The sequence below is a fragment of the Larus michahellis genome, chromosome 5 (assembly GCF_964199755.1).
Source record: "Larus michahellis chromosome 5, bLarMic1.1, whole genome shotgun sequence".
Classification (NCBI taxonomy): Eukaryota; Metazoa; Chordata; class Aves; order Charadriiformes; family Laridae; genus Larus; species Larus michahellis.
In genome coordinates, this window is record NC_133900.1 from 35847490 (window position 1) to 35867740 (window position 20251).

Genomic DNA, 20251 nt, shown 5'->3' on the forward strand with positions numbered 1-20251 from the left:
GTGGCCACACAACCAAAGCCCTCAGGGACTATGGAAATAATGTGAGCTATGAATTACATGGCCTGCTTGAAAAAGTGGCAGTCAGTGACTACTTTGAAAATCCTGTTAGCCTTTCATCATATTCCAGTTAGAAATGAGAGAAAGGAGCATGGCCAGTCTTTATCCTGATGACTGTTCCAGTAGGAGCTATTATGCAGAAAAGAAATAATACAGGAATAAAGTTCCGTCTGTATCCAGCAACACGTTCAAATGCAGACTATGGTCTGGGTTGCTCAGCAGGTGAGATGAGACGATGACAAGTTCTTTCAGATCTTCACAGAATAGGGAAGACTTAAAGTGTGAGAATATTTCGAGGCTGTATTCAGTCAGCAGCCTCGGTGGTCAGCAGCTGAAGGCAACAATACTGTTTTGTATGACATAAAACCAAATGCATGCAAAAATATTTTGTTGTGCCACTGCATAAACTTGTTGGCTGCACAATTTATGTTTATTGGTTAGAAAAAAATAGAACTTCTCTATCTGCTCGTCACTTTTGATTGTGTCTAAAAGCAATTGAATACAGGCTATATACTGAACAGAAGACCACGGAAAAGTGAGTTTGGTACTGTGCCCAGGCGAGTTAGCCCTAGGACTCAAACCAGTGCCATTTAAAGGCATTGTGGTACGCTATGGAAATGACACCAGCAAGAACGTAAAAATCCTATTTTACAAGGAGCAGATTGATAAATAAGGAATTTAAAGAGGATTTTAATAAGTGTTTTGGCTCCAAAAATTATGTTGTGCTAATAAATAGAATCTGTCAGCACAGATGGGGAAAAATAAGAGGTAATAGAAGCAGAAACATTTCCCAAATAGTTTCAGGCTAAAACTATTATTGAAGATTTCCCTTGCCTTTCTGGAAACATGAATACAAGAGCATTGTCCTGGGGCACGAGACCAAGTAAATGAAGCTGACAAGAAACAAGACAACAAGATTACAGAAACTTTACCACAAACTGCTTTTTACTATGTACACACTCAGCACATAAAACAGGTCCGTGATCTCAGCTACTATTACCACAACACGGATACTAAGCGATGCTATTAGATGAATAGCACCAGGGAACAGAAGGTACGCTTCTCTTGCAGTTTAGCTACGAATTTCAGTAACAGCTCTTGCCTAAAAAGCTGACGCCCCAGAAACTTCTCCATTTCCTTCCTACCGTTATGCTAGATCCCAACATAAATATACTTACACACCAATCCACAAACACAGTCACATTATCTTAAAGGTCTGGAATAAACCAAGAGTATTGTTTGCAACGTAGGTACTGTGATGATAAATGTCACTGCGGGTACCAAATTCGGTCTGGAGGGACTGGCCCAAGGCACAGTGAGAGAGAGGAAAACTGCTTGCGGTAGGTACCGGCTGGGTGGCAGAAAACTCTCCACTTGCTTGGCTTCACACCTTGGTGTTTCATGAGCGCAAGAAACTGCTGGCATGCAGGCAAAGCCTTAACTCTCCCTTGGAAGTGCCTTCTGTGGTAGGAGGATAAGGGCAATCCTGGGATGAGATAAGATAAAAGAAGCTTGCTGGGAATGAGAAAGGTAGGCAGTAGCATACGCAAAGCGGGCTGGTGAGGGGTGGCCAGGAGCTTGTCCTAGTTTACTTGGTGAAAAGGTAATGAAAGGAGGGCAACATTACACCTGCCCTGTATTACATACAGCCTGACAAAAAGCTATGAGTTGGCTTAGCTACCACGAGTGCTCCTCAGAAAACTACCAGAATATTCCTGGGCTAACTCACTCTCAGTTTTGTCTCATTTAAGCCCCTACACTTTCAGCCCGGATGCTCTGCCTTTTGGCAATCATACTTTTTAAAAGACACTTCCTTATCTATAAATAGAGGTAGGTACTGAGGAGGATTCACTGTAAGACTATGTTTATGAACACTTCTAATAATTTGTTTTAAAATCTCAAAGCACCTTTCTGCACAGTTTTAAAAAATGTTTAGACCAAATGATTCCAAAGGAAGAAACAGACAATGAACATGTGTCCTGTACATTTCACCATTTTTATACTCCATCATGGAAGCAAGAATTCCATGATGACCTGCAATCAAACCACCTCCTCCCTTCCCTTGCTGCTACTAGAACAAACGCTTCCTTCCCTTGCTCTGGGTGAAATCCATACCATTCTTTGTCAAAGTGCTGGGAATGAGAGGGATCAGTTAAAAGGTAGCTGCTAGATATAGCTGTGAGTCCTTCCAAAAAATAAGGGATTCATGAGATGGAAATTGCCCTCACTAGTCCTATCACAAGCAACCTCTAAATAAAGTTCCATTCCTGCTCATATATGCTTTGAATCTGTCAGTACTAAACCAATTTTTAAGAAGGAAGATAAACATTTAAGTATGAGGAGACAAGCCGGGAAAATGATGTGGGAATACATCTGACACTGTTTTCACGCAGGGTCACCATGCAGTAGACCTGGTAGAGATAACTCAGCAGCCAGTCATGATAAATGGGGATCCCTCAAAGGGGCAGGTTTACTGACTGACGTCTGTGGACTGGCCAATTCCATTTCATCAGCCTCTTATTTACTGTAAATGTCTGGAAAATCCATCTGTTCTTACTTCTCTGTATAGACCAGATATGAAAGGAAACAAAAGCCTGTCTAAGCAAAAAGCAAGGGCATGACAAGAATACCCTTAAGATAAGACTTTATTCTCACAGCACAAACAGTCTCTGTTCCCCATGCCTCAGATAGACATTTGCTAACACAATAGAAGGTGGCTCTCTCTACTCCTTCTCTCACATCAGATAAACAAAAATACCTCTCAGTGATAGTACACGACAACATAGTTGCTTGGATTGAGCGATAGACAGCCAAGAAATCTTTCATTTACCCTGGCTCTACAGTGACTAGTCTCAAGCAAGTAACTGTACGGGTGATCAGCCCGTCTACATGAAAAACAAGAAAAGCAGTGTGGGTTCCTGAGAGGCAGCAGTACGGAAGAGGTGAAGATCTTTACGCCTAAAGTAACAGGTGAAAGAGATAGGACTCTTCAAACAAGCAATCCGTTCCAGTTGTACTTCCAGCATGGAAAAATAATAAAAAAGAATAATAAAATGTAGAACTGGTATATCATCCAGGAGAGCTGGTCTTAGTGTGTCTTAGCTACATGGACCACATAACCATTGTACCAACAGGCATATGTGCGCACACACACACACTACCTGTACCCCAGCAAGAAATATTGATGAAAATTATTTCAAGCTAAAGGCAGATGAGAGATATGATCTACTTCTCTGCAGAGCTAGTTAAGAGTGTTAATTATAGCCCGTGCAAGACTGTGAATAAATAAAACTCAGCGAACCCTGTTTAGGAGAGAAGAGAAAGACACCAAAAATGCTTCTGCTTGGCGACATTTTCCCTTTTCTTCTCAACCAGAATTTCTATAAAATATACCTTTTAATATGGATCTCCAAAATCCTTCCTAAACTAGGTGATCAACATGTAGTCTGTCATTACTAGCTTTCTCTTCTTGCTCCCTTCTTTAAATATTGTGCAAGATTTAGCTGTTCATGTATATGAATAAAACGGCCTTAATACTGTCACAGAAAGCATTTCCTAACAGATACTGGTAAGTTATGCTGGCTTTTGGAACAGGTCCTTCTTACTAGACCTAGACTTTGAATTATTTCTTCATGTGAGGCTGAGAGAAGTCTGGGGATGGAGATGTTCTGCATTTCCAGCAGCAGATCATCCTCTAAGTGTAGACTGACTTTCACATACAGAAAGGGCTGAGTGTTTAGGTGGTGGTCAAAACCCCATAGGAATACTAAGCAAAGAGCTGTTTCTCAGTTCATGAGAGCTAAATGATAAGGAATGGCTTATCAATGAAGCTTTCTAAATACCCATGGTGAGCACATTCCCTTGTGATTTTGCCATACAAACTGTATTTTTAGTTATCACTGAATTGTTACCGTGCTGTGAATGAGAAGTGGTTGTAAATAGAAAGGATTCTACTGCAAAACTGGGGGCCAAGCTGAAAACTGTTAGAAACAGGCATCACTAGCCACATACCTCAAATATTTACTCCTTTATGTAGGCTGAGAGTGTGAAAAAGTCTCTAGTAGGCAGTGGTCCCCACAAAGAGTTTGCGGTGCCTTGAACTAAAATACTAATTTAAGAGTTAGGCTTTTCTTCACGCCGTGACTCCTCTGCTCTTTCTGGGAATTATGAAGATTTTTAAATAGTACTAATCCTCACTAGCAGATGGTAGTAGCACTTTGTCAGAGCATTATTACATTTAAGTTAACACTTTGGAATTTTAATGCAACGGCTCCAAGACATACTCCTCAAACCCCTCCATAAAAGAGCCATTTCAAAGCTTACATCTGCATCTGCTGCCGTCCACTGACTTCTTAACATCAGGAAAAGCGTCCTTTGAAACAGCAGTATTAAAAATGATAAAACATCTTCAAATCCAAAATGGTCAATGGGAATCTGTGAAGCAAACCGCAACCGATAACCTCTGTTGTATTGCTAAAGCAACGCTAACAACAAAATACCTCTTCATGGCACTTACTCCTGAACCTGTCTTAAAACCTAAATGCTGGTTATTCCTAAGTAGCAGACATTTGATTATTCATTGCAGATGCCTGGGGGTGAGAGGGAAAGGAAACAGCACACACTTGTGCTACAGGGAGGATTAGGCAGAACGAAGAGATGGGGCTTACAGGGACGACTTTAACAGCTTTCAAAGCACCAACACCGATAATTTCAATATTCTATTTGTTACTGCAAGCTAGTGGTACTAAATGATGCAAGGACCTTGTTTATATAAAGTTAGCCTCTCTCTCCCTTTCATGTTCTGGATGGGAGTCTATAAACCTAGTATTTTCTGAAAACAGTTGTACTCCTTACTTGACAAAACACAAAGAGCCAATTAATTCTAGCCTCAGGGACATTTGGCAGTCTTACAAAAAATGGGGGGGAAAAATGCATCCCTTTAAAAAAAAATGCTAAAAAAAACCCCATGGTACTTTAATGAAGAGCTTTTTTTATTTATTTTGGGTTTTTTTTCACTCCTAAATTCTGCAGATGATTTTTAGCAATAACAATTTCCAAATGCTATCATTATATACCTTCCCCTGAGGAAGTATTTGCCTCCTCCCTCCCATACGTCATTCAGCCCTGTTATTAGAGATCATTGATCTCAAACAGAAAAATATTTTTAAGCCTACTATCCCCAACTCTTTTTGTGTCTCTTGTGGAGGAAATACAGTCCATGGCTATCCCTTTGGCTGCTTTAAATGGGGGTTGGACAAGGCTGGTGTTGACAGAAAACCAGATTTTAACCTCAACAGCCCCAATGAGGACATATGCCACAAGATAAGTGTGAATGCAGATCCACTCACCACTCCGGCACTTCACTGAAGAGAGGTGTAACTTTTAATGCAGCTATTCAGCTATTCAAGAGAGGAGGAGAAAACCAGCGGTCCCCCTCTCACTCTGTAGAAGACACCGCAGGCTGTGAATCCAGAAGCACGCTGCATTATTTTCCCTTTCCTTCCTTCCTAAATTAGGTCAAAAGTCAATGGAGCAGAAGCTGTGGCTGTGCGCATCCCTTCCTCCTACTCATCAGCCACAGAAGGGGAGCCTACGCGGAGGCACAGTACAGACCGACAGTAAAACGCTGCACAAAGGGAGCAAAGGAAGATTATTTAATCAGAGGGATAATGTTAAGGCACAGGGAGGTACAACACGCTCGGAGTTATCCTGGGAGCAGTGGGGTGGAAGACAACACTGCAGTACTCATTGTTTGTATCTGTGTACAACAGTAGTAGGCAATACAAAGTTAAAATGAATCTTGCTTTTCTGCAAAGTAACTAGGTACAATTATCAGCTAAAGAAAAAACTATTAAGATCCACCACACAAATCAAACACAAAACTATAGAGGCTAGACAGGGAGAAACAATCCCATTTTCTAATCTGTAATTTAGTTTCTTTAAGACTTAATATTATCTTCTAGATATATTGTTCTCAAAACATCGTTCGCATTATATTATTATTCTTTTCAGTAATATTTGGGTCATTCCAGTGCCTCGCTCCTTTGGATTTCCCAACTTTCCTTATACGCATACACATATACCTCTTCTGTAAGGCCTGTCACAAATGTTGAAAGTCCAGTCTCCAGCCCACATGAGTGTAACATTACCTGCTGTTCCCTAGGAGTATCTTGCACTCTCACAAGGTTAGCCTGGCCCATCGCTCAGGGCAGCCCCCTCCAAATGTTTCCTGCATCCCGTCTCCACCCAACTCCCACCACTGCGAACCACAAGCCTCCACCCCCTTCCAAAACTCTCATGTAGAAGGCACCACCAGAACCTTCCCCGCACTACTCTTGCTCCCAGAGCCTCTCTGCTGCAGAAAAAGCCCAAACAACGCTTTGTTTCCTGCCTACTCGTGCTGTCCTTTACCTGCAAACTCCCCCTCTCCTTGCAGCTAGACACAGCATTGATGATGTCCCTAAGACATCACCCTCTGTGATGGCGACTGCCAAGTGCTGTTGATCATTCCCAGTCTAGCTTATATACTGTATGCAGGCCATGTTTTTCTCCTGCTCACTCCCCTCAGCCATTTTATTTGACATAGTCCCTATACTCTTAGCAGCATTGGCAAAAATGAGAGAACTTTTTCAAGTAGATGGGTGTTTCTCATCTATCTCCAGGATGCAGTCCAATTCCATAACAGGATACATACTCCAAGGAACTCGAAAAATAATTTCTCTAGTTTGTTTCAGTAACATTTCAATAACATTCTAGAAACTCCGCAAGGCTACCTAACAAGGCTGCAGGTGCTTTCAGAATCACTGATTATATCTAAACATCTCTTTGAAACATAGTAGGGCGTTTTGCAACATATATTGTTCCACCTTACCAAAAAGGGCTCTTTTCTTTCTACCTAGACCTCTTCCAAAAATGTACTATAAAATATTTGCTCAAACAAGAGAAACGAAGAGACAGCCAGCACATGTGCATAACCATGCATTAGTTCCTGTACTAGGTAAAGCCAGAGAGTAACATGTTGTCAGCTGATAACGACTGTTTTTATTTTGCCAATTTAACCAATTGGCAAAATAAAATAAAGCAGTGTAGGTAATGATTATACACACATTGCTGGCCTTCCTTTCCCATCAACTCTCTTACCTCACAGCACTGTAACTTTTGTTAGCATGTGCCCAAAGCCAGGGAAGCACTGACATCAGCCACGCTGCATCTGCCCTGTCAGTACATCCCTGTAGACATATCTATGTGCTTTCATTCCTTCGTACCTAGAGTGATCATTCACGAACATGAATGAATGAATGAATCTGTCTCTCAAAAGAAGTCAGAAGATCTGCAACTTTGTCTCCTGGTGTACAAACTGTCTGAGTCGCAGAGAGATCCAAGCCCTCTCTTTTACTACATCTTGAAATCTTCTGACAGCCAATTTTTTTGTTTCATATTTGTACAGCTTCTATCTCAGTGGGGTGCCGTTTCACGATTTGTATTCACGTTATGACTTCCTGCAAGTAAAAAGCCTCCCGAATCTCTGTGTTGTTACTAAAGGTAGAAACTAACATCATCCACAATTACAGAAAAATCCAGTCAGTTGTTTTCAAAAAGAACAATCCCTCTGATTACAGAAAAAGCATGTGTTTATACATTGTATATACATGCATAAATACATACCCCATTGCTAATTAGTAATCTGTATCATGGAGCTGGAAATTTAAGTAGTACCCGAGTAGTACATTTAAAAAGATATTGATAGCAAATATATTAATGGATATTCTGCAATAATGCTTAGCCCTATACATTCACAAAGGGGAGAGCTGAAGAAAGACTAGCTTTAGGCACAAAACCCAACTTTTGGGAGTATATTTGTCTCAAAAGAGGTCTAATAAGTGGAATTCCAGGGAAATAAAAAGCAGCTTTATCTGTCCAAATAACAGATATTTGTGTTATGATATGTTTAACTTTATTCTTCCTGGACAGAAAAAACAACAGATATTTAAGAGTATAGATCATAGCAACCATCGCAACTGCTTGCCATGAACTTGGAATACAAGAGAGAAATAAATGAATAAAAATAATGAAAGGGAAAAGTATATGTATTTTAATACGACCAATAATAGCTGTTGCCTTTCACTTGCCATTTAACACACAGCCCGTCCTGTGCACTGGCTGGACACTGCCAGTACTCTACAGTGGCTTTGCGGAGTGAGAACCAGATCTTTTCTAATGTCTTTTTGCCTTTATCAACTCTCCAGTACATGAAATGGTTTAAAAACATTCTCAAATGTTTAAGCTGCACACTGTAAAGACTGCGAGAAGGCAAAAGCCACACAACAGCAAATATCCTTGCTTAATAGTGTTTGGTCCAAAGATGTCCCCACTGTGTGCTTTCAGCCCGTGGTATATTGCCAGACAACTTTTAATACTGGTTGCAATCAGTGAGGTAACTGCGCAATAGTCTCTTGTCACCTGAGAAAGGCAGCTGACATCTTCAAAACATCTCAATGGCTCAGGACCCTAAGCTCGACTGGCAGTCAGTCAGACTTGAGCTCCTGCACACTTTAAAAACAAATCGAGTTACCATCTGTCATCAGCTCTGGGTCCCGAACACAGGTTTTGAGTTGGAGTCCCAAGGCAGGGAAGCCGGCCCTGTGCACATTTTCATTTCTCTATTTAAAAAGGATTTGCAAAAAGAGTCATTGTTAGATTGTATATGTTAAAATAAGGCACAGCAAATCCAGGCCTGACGTTCAGGTCTGCTGCTACGCTGTCCTCTGCTTTCTCTGTAGCTCTCATCCAGAGCTACTTTCCACGGCACCAGAGTGGTGCTATTTGATTTTGATTTATCACAAGTGAATTATTATAATGAAATCACCAACTCGATTTAAGCCTCTGAGAAAGATATGGTTGGACTAACAAAAAATTGTTCTGCAAAACAAGCAATTATTGTTAGGTTCACTAGATATTGGCCTTGGCAATCCAACTGATTATAGAAAGTTAATGATTTAAAAAGCAATGAAGAAATAAGAGATTAAATCCTTTAAATCTGCATGAAAGGCTCCAAGAGGAATTTTACAGTGATTTTCACTGCATATTTTATTAGATGTGTGATATTTTATTCATAGGTAAAGCAAATATAACAATTAGGAATAATTAGCATTTCAGCACAGAGAGTTATCTAATAGGTTAAAATACACATATAATTCTTCATTTAAATTCTGTGTCTTCACATTTTCCCCTTTCTGGTTCAGAACTTTTCCATTTAGCATAGCACTTATGGGAACGTTATACAGCTCCAAAGAAACAGAGAGAACTAGTGGCTCTCGTCTTTGATATCTTACTTTCCTCCCCTCCTTGCATTTTTACTCATTTTCTTTTTCAATTTCCTCTTGAGCATAGCTTGTCAGATAAACCCAGCATAACTTTCAGGAGACTTTTTTTCCCTTTCGTCTTTTTTACCACCCTACTTCCCACTCATTCGAGAACTAATGTGTGCAATGGGAACCTCCTTTAAATCTAACCCTGCACATACAAATCCATCAGTTTACAGTTGACTAAAACGCCAGTATTTGTACCATCTCTTCCACTACAACTTTAATGCTACAGAGGAATACTGTACTTACTATATTATCCTTTCTCATTAAGCAAGAGTCACTTTTTATGTGGGTGTTGTGTTGTTTTTTTTAATGCAACACTCAGAGCTCACAGAATATGCCTTCTTGAGCTGATGCGGTTACCCCAGACCAAAGCAGGAACAAGGCTCTCCAGCTGAAGTGCACTCTGTGGTACAATACAGAATACAAAATACCGCCTTCTCTGAATTAAGTGTATTATCACTGAAACTAGGATATAAATTTTGAACCTTACAAAATTACAGCACTGCACAATTTCGAGCCTGTTCCCTTGCCAAGTTTCATAACTGTCATCTAAACGCCAGTACATTTCATCTACTAACCTTCACTTTCAGCCTGTGTCCTCCCTGTTACACGGATCAGTTATAACTCTCCAAGTCACATAAACCATTATTAATTACAGCGCTTGCAGACACAAAAGAATCTTTCCCTTACTCCATCATCTCTCACAACCTCTTGGCCAACAATAACCAGGAACCAAAGCCTGACTGCTATAATGAAGAACAGCGGAGGAAACTGCCCTGCAGGTGCTCATGGGAAGAGACTGAAGTACAGAAAGACACAGCAAGTCACACACCATTTCCTCACCCGTTCTTCCACTAGGTGCTTCCATTTTAGTCTCTATGTTTAAATTACTACTTCTACATCAAGACTAGACAATTAAATTCTAGTTTGTAGTGGAGACAACAGCACTTCTTCTCCTTGTGCTGCTTCAAATGCATGAGCCAGCTAAAATCTGTGCCCAGAAGGTTTTGCCCAGACCTTCCTTACCTGGTGCTGAGGATGGTTTAATTAGCACAGCGCCACACTTATTTAACATGCATTTAGCACATATTCCATGCCAAGTATCACATTGCAACAGCTCAGTATTACACCCTCTCCAATACAGTCTGCTAGCCTAGGTGAGCAACAAAGCCATGGTCAACTGTAGCTCCTTTTGGTAACTACTGTAAGGAACAGGTCAACTCCTACTTGCTAAGGGAAATAGCAGATAACGCAGGAAGACAAAATAACATCACAGAAGGGAAGAAATCACATCTGTATCCAAGAAGCCCAGCAGGAAGCCAGTTGCTAGACCATCGATCAGTCTAGAGTACAAAATGCCCCAGAGAAACATGAGTTTTCATGCCCAGTTCTCAGCCACCACAACAGTTTGCCGGCAAACTGTGTGTTATGCTTTACTCTTGGGCTGTGACTGTCATAACTTGCCTCTTGGCACGCCTAGATAGCACAAACAAACGGGCTCTCGGAGATGGGTGTCAGCATGACCGGAGCCATAAATGGGACTGTAAGGCCTATAGGATGCACAGGTGTGGAGCCATCCAGGTTTTGACAGACATGCCAAGCCCTGCCTCTGAAATCAAAGTTTTCTTCCAATTTCACTAGGTTAGATAATAACTTACTCCTCCTTGAATTCAAATCTAATTAAAAAACCAAAACAAAACAAACAAAAAAAAAAAAACAAAAAACAAAAAAACACTGCCACACCAACAAAAAATGACATCTGAATTTGCAGATGCAGAAAGGAATCCGAGTTTCCCCTCATTACTAGTGTATCATCCGAAGTCAACATTTTGTACATACGAAGCTACCATGCGTCATAATTTACTCACATAACATGTTTTCAGAGTTTGATTATTTTCTCATATTTGCTCAGAATATAGATAATTTTGTGAATCTGTTTCCTTTCCTATTGGTCACTTCTAAGTCCAAACAGCCACAGTAATTGTCTATGTCTAGTAAGATTTTAAACACTGAAGATATAAAACACAAACTATGTTCGGAGAGTGTGTAGATGAAGAAAGTTTTACCGTGCTGTCATATGTAATTCAGGTAATTAGGAAAATTAAATAGAAATGGATAGACAAATAGAACTACTCTTTCATATAAACTATTTTTAAAATCATTGTTAACGTGCTGAAAAAAAATAATCAAGCATTGTCAATGGAGTAGCAGTGAAAAAGAGTAAAAATACAAACCTCAAAAGGCAAAAGCCTCCAATAAATTTCAGCAAAAAACAGACTGTCATGGCAGATTATAGATAGCTATATATCAAATGGAAGAAAATGATGTGAGTTCAAGTCTATATCTAGGGAGTAACCTAATGGCTTACAAAAGTCATCTCCTGCCAATACCGCTTGCTTTACAGGGCCAGGGAGTGGAAGAGAACCATACTTAATGCCTTTGTTCATTAAGTTAAATGAACCTTAGTTGGTAGGTTTATGTAGTCACAGTCTTAAAAGATTTTTCTCCAGTGTGTTTTTTCAAAGATGGCATTGTGAGAGTAAAGACTCTGTGCATCCATAAGTACTCATCTGAAAGCGCACAGCAGCAGCAGTGATTGCCATGTCAGGCATTTGTTAGGACACCACTTGAAAATGGATGGTTGGGTTTTTTTCTCTGTCTTTATCAAGGACAAAGAACTTCAAGTAACTCTAAGAATTATTTAAGAACGTGAAAAGGAGCCACCTGCTGTAGTCAGCAATCCACGGGCTCAGTTTAAAAAATTCTTCTGAAGTCAGCTAAGTGACTCACCTGGATTATGACAGACTGGATCAGGCCCTGGTGATCACTAAGAAACACTCCAGAAAGCAGTGACACCTAATGGCAAACACGCCTTCGGAGGATAGCAAGCCGTAATCTATGGCATGGAAAATTATTCCTCTTTAGCTGCAGAGTAACTAGCACTAAAACACGTTACAGGGACTGAAATGCTATCACAAATCTAAGCACCTGGGAGACGGTTTAAGAAATAGCGCACATACAAACACAGAGTATGCCATGCATGCTGTGCATTTAAGTAGAACATAGTTACTAATAAAACCCACTGGCTGCTGAGCCACAGTGCACTGTATTCCAGGTCTTCATCCATATGTATGTTTAAAATAAGTAACCTTGGCACATTCTAGAGCCTGAGAAACAGAGACCTGATCTCTCATCTGTGGACACTATAGGCACATAGGCATTTTTTAGTAAGTCTGTTTTGCTTGCTTGTCCTGCGCTTTACAAAATGTATGTGAGAATACTGTAATGAACAGTTAGTGGCATACACTACGTACCTTCTAATGAAGCTTTACCAATAGCGCAGCAAATTAAATTCCTGTTAACAATACACAACACAATACAAGCCAAGCTGCACTGTAGTACAACAGCTTACCAGACGAAACATGGATGTGCATACCATCAAGCTAGATGACTCCCTTTCCTTCAAAAAAAAATCGTACATTTTAAGGGCACTACCATATCAACAGGAGAAGTAAGCAACAGGCCACATGCCAGAATTGCCATGATGTTATTATCCATGGTTCAGAAGAGCTTAAAAGTATGAACCAGCGATGCTGGGAACTTGCCTAACACAAGGAATGCAGCAGTCCTGGCTTGTAAAGTCTAAAAGCTAAGAGGAATAAGGAAAGAGCGGATCTAATTTTCTCTCTCAGAAAAAAAATATAGTAGACATATATTTTTATATATATTAAAAGCATATTTATAAATATATGCCAAAGTGCATGTAATATATATAACTATATATTGTATATATTTCTGAACTTGCCATTGAAAATAAAAAAGCTAAGGGTAGTATGCAACTGACTGCATATGACTGAAGCCACTGATAAACATAAAAAAAGCAACTTGAAGTAATCAGGGTGCCTGAACTATTGCTGCACACTGCTGCAATGAATTAGCCTTTAAAAATACTTCAGTGTATACTAAATACAAATACTCTTGTACCATACTGTGTGACCACTGCCCTAGGTGATTTTGTTGCACCTAATACACACGTGTTTGCATATATGTTTCTATAGGCACAATAGGAACCATATGCACATACAGATGTACATATCAAGGGGAAAAAAATGAGCACAAAGTAGAAAATATAAATGCATGAGACCATCAGCTGTAGAAGATACAAAGCATACACAAACTGTGCAGTTGACAAGGAATGCCACCTAATCCCTGCTTAATTAAAGCACTGTTCTAAACTCCTGTTTAGGGAGTGAGGAGTGTGGGACGACTGATGTATGAAGAAAATATCAGGCAGCGTGGCTAATCTCAAAGACTTGGTAGCTTTCGAGCTACATAAATCAGAGCGACTTTTTGAATAGCCTCATAAAACACAAAATCATTGCCATTCCACTCACGACTTTCAGATTCTTCCTACAGCATACAGATCATTAGGAAACTTCTAAGCAATCAAGTAATGTGGGGCTGATGAAATTACTCAATCAATGCATGGGCTGAGAGAAGCAGCATAATACAGAATTGCACAGTTTTGACATGGTAACCCTGCCCCTTTCTTTTTTATATAGGGGTAAGGAAAATTACAGTAGAGTCGATTCATTTCAACATTTTCACAAGAGTGCTTAATGTAGTCTTTCTGAACTGCCAGTTCCTATTTATAATAGCAGGGCAGCGGAAACGTGCAGACTATAAGCAGCCCTCCCAATGTTTAAAATACGAGATAGGGAAACGTTTATTTTTAAATGTGTACATTTACATACACACAGACCTGCTCTAATGATCAACACCAGCAGCTGTAACCATTCAGAAAACAGAAATATGAAAAAGCGTATCACAGATAAATACGAGTGACTGTACCCCTCCCACTGCCATCACCAAGTCATTAATCTTTACTCACTAAATTCTAAGATTTTCTGTCATTGTCTAAGAGATGGCTGATAACATACAGATACAGAAAACATCCCTTTACAGGAAACACATCAAATAACATGTAGGCAAGCAAGATAGTTAGTGCATTATACTGAAAAAGTATATGCTATCGGAAAAAGGGTACGCACAGGTAACGTGTTATTTCTTATGACCACCTGCCCCTCCCAAACGTGGAAAAATATTTTCTACTTGAATATCTTAACACTGTAGAACGACAAAAAGATAATGCATTTATTTTGTTTGTTGCCTAAGGCATCGGTACTACCTCTGGTAGCATTTCTTTCCCCCTGAACTGAGCATTTTGGTTTTTTCTTTGGCTTTATGAATTCTTCTGCAGTTAATTTGTTCATAGAGTAGCCTGCTACTGCTTTTGCTAACTCATATAATAAATACAGTTTATTATTTATGTCTAAATATTTTATACATAAGTTTACTCAGTACAAGTGGAAGAAAGCAAAAGGGGGTCAGAACATCCAGGTCACAAAATACAGTGGTGTTACTAGGAGCCAAATTTTCATCTGCAAGCCGTACAAAGTTGGAATATTTATCTGTCTACCCATTTAGTGTTAAATAGTTCTAATTTCTGGTCATTTATTTTCAGTGTATTCATTTTAGTAGATTTAAAGCTCTGTGTAACAACTATCATTTTGCCATTTTCATGGCAACGTAAACCAGTCTATAAAGAGGTAATCCCGTTGTCAACTGTACTAATTTTCTCTCAAGACAAATTAATCGTGTGAGAAAAAACTACTTTGAGCTTTTCTTTTGCTTTCAATGAGGATTTATTGTGTTGATGTATCTAATCACTAATGGCATTAGAAAAAACATTAGTGGTAGAATGTGTTGCACCCATCATATGTAAACAAGTGAAACAAACAAAATTGTCGTTAACACAAAGACAGAAAAGGTATCGTCTCCCTTGATGCTAGTGCAAAGGCATGCAGCTCACCCAGCAACGCTCCTTTTAGCCAGGAGGATGGGAGACAAGGGATTGCAAAGAAACTCTTCATCTGCTACACAGTCAAAATTTCCCCCCAAATCCTAAGATCTGATCAGTTTGTTACAAGCTCCTAAGAAAGAAATCGCAACGTAACCGTCTCCTACTGTCGCTTTAACAGCCTACAACTGGGAAGAATTAAAAATGAAAAAGTCATTCTCCCTTTAAAAGGAGGGCATAAAGCCCTGTGCGATATTTGATGCTCCAGTCGCACACAGCCCTAAGGACTGACCCCTATAAAGTTGCGGTACCCAAGGGGAGCGGTAGCCCGCGGGCTCGGGGGTGGGGAGGGCTGCACGAAGGGCTGGCGCATCGCTGCCCAAATCTCGGTGTCCTGCAGGACAGCTCTTGGCGGCCGGGCTCTTCCCGCTTCCCCTTTCACAGAAACCCGCTACAGATCCCCACGACAGGCACCGGCAGACATATTTATAAAGCCAGCCCCCGGGGGAGAGCGGCAGCTGCCCCACGGCCGGGGCCGGCACCGCCGCGGGGACCTCCCCAAATCCCTGGCGGGACCCTACCCCCAAATGCACCTTCCCCGGGGCAGCGCGGCGCCGGCCGCCCGCCCGCCCCCGCCTTCCCAGGCTCCCGCTCCGCCTGCGTGCGGTGCCTGCAGATGGGCGAGCGGCCGCGGGGGAAGCGCCCTCCTCGCCTCGCCTCGCCTCGGCTCCCCCCGCGCATCCCCGGCCGGCGCAGGGGGGCGACCCGCTCTCGCCGGTCGCGGGAACAAAACCGCCGTTCGGCAGCGGGGCTCGGCGCTTCCCAGGGATGCGCCCGCCGAGAGGGGATGGCTCCGGATAACGGGGAGGGGGGAAGCCCCGGCGACCTCTCCCCGGGTGGGAGCGCGGGCAGCGCCGTGCGTGGGCATCACCCGAGCTGCCCCGCCGTGGCCGGGAGGGGGGGCCCGACGCCGCTGCCAGCTGCCCCCCCCGCCTCGCACCCGCCGCCGGCGGGGGAGGCCGCTACCCTTCCCGGGAGCCGCGGCCGCGGGAGGCGCCCGGCCGGGCCGGCGGGGTGGCGGCCCGGGAAGGGGGGGCGCGGGGCAGCCGGAGCACCCCCGCCCCTGCGGCCCCCCCCCCGCGGGAGAGGAAGCGCTCACGTTGCCAAACCACCTGTTCCGCCGCGGGAGAGGAAGGCGGGATGGAGGGGGGGTGTGAAGGAAGGAAGAGGGGAGGGGGGGTTGCGTGGCCGACACGGTGGTGTGGGAAATACGAGGAGGCTTGGTGTCCCCCCCGGCCCGAGGGCGAGCCGGGGCAGAAGGAAGGCAGGCTGGAGCTGAGAGGCTGCGGGGAGGGACCGGGGAAGTGTCCGAGCCCTGGCCCCCCTAGATCGTCAGCCGCGCAAAACCTCAAGGTCTAAAGCACGCACGTACCCCGCCGACAAGAAACCTTTACACAGAGCGGTAGGGGGGAAAAGAGGACGCCTAAGATCCTGGTGGGAAGCGATTATAAGAGGGGAACAAACAAAAAAAAGCAAGGAAGCAAGGGACAGAAGAGAGCGGGGGCTGCGGGGGGAGCGGGGGAAGCCTGCCAAGAGAGGGAAGGTTGCAAAGGAGAGCTGGAAAAGTGTCCAGCAGCACCGGCAGACGCAGCACCCCCTTACCGATATGAATGATTGAATCTGCAATCGTCGCTTTCCAGGTTCGAGTCCAACAGACGGACACGACCAGGATGAGGGAGAAAACTTCCATCTCCTCCGGAGGTCCAGGCTTTGTAACAACAGATCTCTTCGCCCAACGGTGCCACCGCGGAGGACAGCGCGGCGCAGGAAACCCAAGAGTTTGAGGTGCCGCCGGAGGAGCGCGTAAATCCCGGTGTCTGGCGCACGGCCGCGGCTGGGCAGGGAGCGAGCCCTGGGCTCCGGGCGCCTCTCTCCTCGGCGAAACCCCGGCGTCACTTCGGGGGGCTCCTGGGCAGCACCAGAGTTGCTGAGAGCGCCGGCAGCAAATCCATCCAGCCCGGGCGCCGGCGCGGGCAGCGGACGCCTCTGCTGGTCAGACAATCCCCATCCTTCCGCCGGGTCCAGGGATCCGCTCGGTCCCGGCTGCTGCACGGCAACTTCCAACCCACACCACGCACAGGCTCACACGCACACACACACACGCAGACACGCACACACACCAAGCACAGACACACACAACCCCTCTTGGCCAGAGAAGCCCCAGGAGCCCGCAGCAAATAGCTCGCCTTCAGCGAGGGAGGAGGAGCGGGCAACCGGGAGAGCAGGCGATCCCCCTTCCAGCAACCAGATTCCTGCAGGAAAAGCCCCCCCGGAGGCCAAAAAACAAAGTGAACTTCAAGGTAATGCAGATAGTAATGCAGAGATTTCCCCCCACCCTTCGCTTAAAAAAAAAAAAAAAATTGCTTCCCACAACTGGAGGAAAAATTTTTTAAAAAAAGAAAGAAATCTGCAAATCAAGCCCGGCGTGCTGTCTCTGTCGCGCAAGGTAGTGGTTGGCCAGGGCAGGAGCGAGAGGAGGAGTGCTCGGAGCAAGGCAGAAGAAAGCAGATGATGGTCTGCAGGTTGGTTTTGGAGCTCGCTTTGCTGGTGGGATGCAGAGAGAGCTGGCAGCTCCAGCACCAGCCAGCACGTTGCCTAGAAATGGATCACCTAGGAGAAGGAGAGAGAGCGAGAGATAAGTGCTATCAGCCGGAGAGGGAGAAACAGAGAGAGCGAGCGAGAGCGCTTCTCTCTAATAACCACCTCCTCCCCCTATCTGCAATACGAGGGAGAAACAAAATAGAGCTCTCATCTCCCTTGAAATCTTCAGCTGGGACTAAGGAAAAGACATAGGCAGGAGTGCATACAGCCTAAAAATACATTGGGGGAGGGAAGGGGGGCCGGGGGGAGAGGGGGGAGAAGATCTTTATGAAGTGTTATGCTCAGCTTAAAAAAAAAAAAAAAAAAAAAGGAAAACACCCCATTTATTTAACCTTGTAACTCCACTGCAGGTATCAAGTTCAAAGCTAGATGGGCACTTTTGCTCCTCGGTCTTTGACAACTGAGTCAGGGACATTGCTGAAGGGGAAAAGGAAAAAAAAAAAAAGAAAAAAATCAGGGACACCTAGCCTCAAGGGGAAAATGAAGACCTAAAAATCTATTAATATTACTTTAATTATCTATGTTCTTGATGGAATTCTCACAATTCTTTAATGCAATGAATTGTCTTTTTTCTTCCTCTCTCTTTAGGTAGTGGAGAAATTTCTGTGGGAAAACATTTAGAGCACGCTTTTCATGCTCAGGGTACTGTGAATTCATTAACTGATTAATACACAGACTTCTTGTGCTGTAGTTAAATACATTATCCCCATTACACAGACAGAAAATTGCACAGAGAGGTTAAGTATGTTCCTATAACTAGTCTAAATCCCCACTTTATGTCTTGTTACACTTTCTTTTCACTTTGATTTTCTAGTCACAGCAGAGACAGGATGCAGAAGTCAAAGAATTGCTCCATCATAGTGTTTATATCCTAAACTCACATAAGCCATTGATAAGACCTGCTGGTCCCTTCAGAAGTCTAAATAGAGGTTGATCAACACCTTTTCTTCAGAAAGAACCTTTTTTTTTGAAGGCATCTCCTTAGTTATAGCACTTATATGCAAGAAGATTATGATGAACTTAATCTTTCTCCTGACTTGCATATGTCTTCTTTTACCCATGGGACTAGTTAGCAAGCACACTTGTATATCTACAAAATTCAAGGATTTAGTACAAGGGAAAGAAATAAGATTTTTAAGAAAAGACAAACTAAATCAGTGTTAAGGAGCAAAATAATTGAATCTATAAAAAATGCCACAGACCATACTTTGCTTATGTCCACATTGGCAGGTGAGTACACCCCTGAAAACGGTAACACTCAAAAGGCTTCAAGCCAAATCCAAAGCACAAGGCAGAGCTCATCTTCTCACTGACTAGAATGGGCTCTCTCTCTTCTAAGAGCTGTAAAAAATCACAATTAAAATTGACTATAAGAGACAAATGAAAAGGTACCTAAAGAGAACAAAAGATGATGAGCAGTAAGAAGCAAAAGTCTCACTAATTATCTCACTCACATGCTGCATTTGTCCATATACTCTGTGCAAGCCATAGATCTGTCATCGATAACAGCAAACAGTAAAAAAGGCGCTTTTTTCTATAAATGACAGTTTATGCACAGTATCAATGAGTTTAATGGGCATTAATTTCACAAGTAATAAATTCTGATTCATATGAGAAGCTTTTGGAGCTGCTTGAGTCATTATTACTTCTCCACAAAAGAATGGAGTTCACAAGAAATGTTAATTTGCTTTTTTGGGGGGCATGTCAGAGCAGTACTCTTTAATAATGTACGATGCACAGTAGGCAGAATAGGAAATGTAATAGAAACCTTTGGAAAATTGTAACTTTTTAATCCTCAGTTTAGATAATACTAAGAATTTTGAGGCCTTATCTAGAAACCAGCTATCCTTACTGGCTCTTTAAAGCATCCAGTACCCTGAATTGGCCACACTAAATGGAAAATTTCGCTTAAGTCTGTAGACATACTTAACAGGACAGGAGGCACAGCCAAGCGTTTGTAGCTCACAAATACCCTGTAACTAATAAAAAATGCTTTTGGAGTGTAGCTTTGAATAATAATTCCAGTGGAACGCGACTGAAGTAAAGTTGAAGTAAAGTTAAAATGTAAATTCAAATAAGCTTACTTTAAATAATGAAGGTGTTATTGGCTTCTTATGCGTCTGCCACGGACATAAAATAATTTGCACTTCCTCACTTTCATTCTCTTCAATTTTATTCATTAAAAACAAAAACTGGTGTCTTCCGTTTAAACAGACTGAAAAATCTTATGCTATATGGCTAGTTCAAGGTATCAGAGAAAAATGTTGAAAAAGGTCTCTTCTGTTGAATATATGGTAAGATTTTG

At 42.6% G+C, this 20251-nt stretch overlaps 1 protein-coding gene across 1 annotated transcript in view; it reads right to left on the reverse strand.

Annotated features, from left to right (window-relative positions):
* The window catches only part of GRID2 (glutamate ionotropic receptor delta type subunit 2), a 765483-nt gene extending 748339 nt beyond the window's left edge, over positions 1 to 17144 (reverse strand). Inside the window, exon 1 of the mRNA XM_074589573.1 lies at positions 16948 to 17144. Coding sequence (XP_074445674.1) covers positions 16948 to 17035 — 88 coding nt within the window. The 5' untranslated portion in view covers positions 17036 to 17144. The remainder of the gene's footprint in view (positions 1 to 16947) is intronic.
* Positions 17145 to 20251: the final 3107 nt, after the last annotated feature.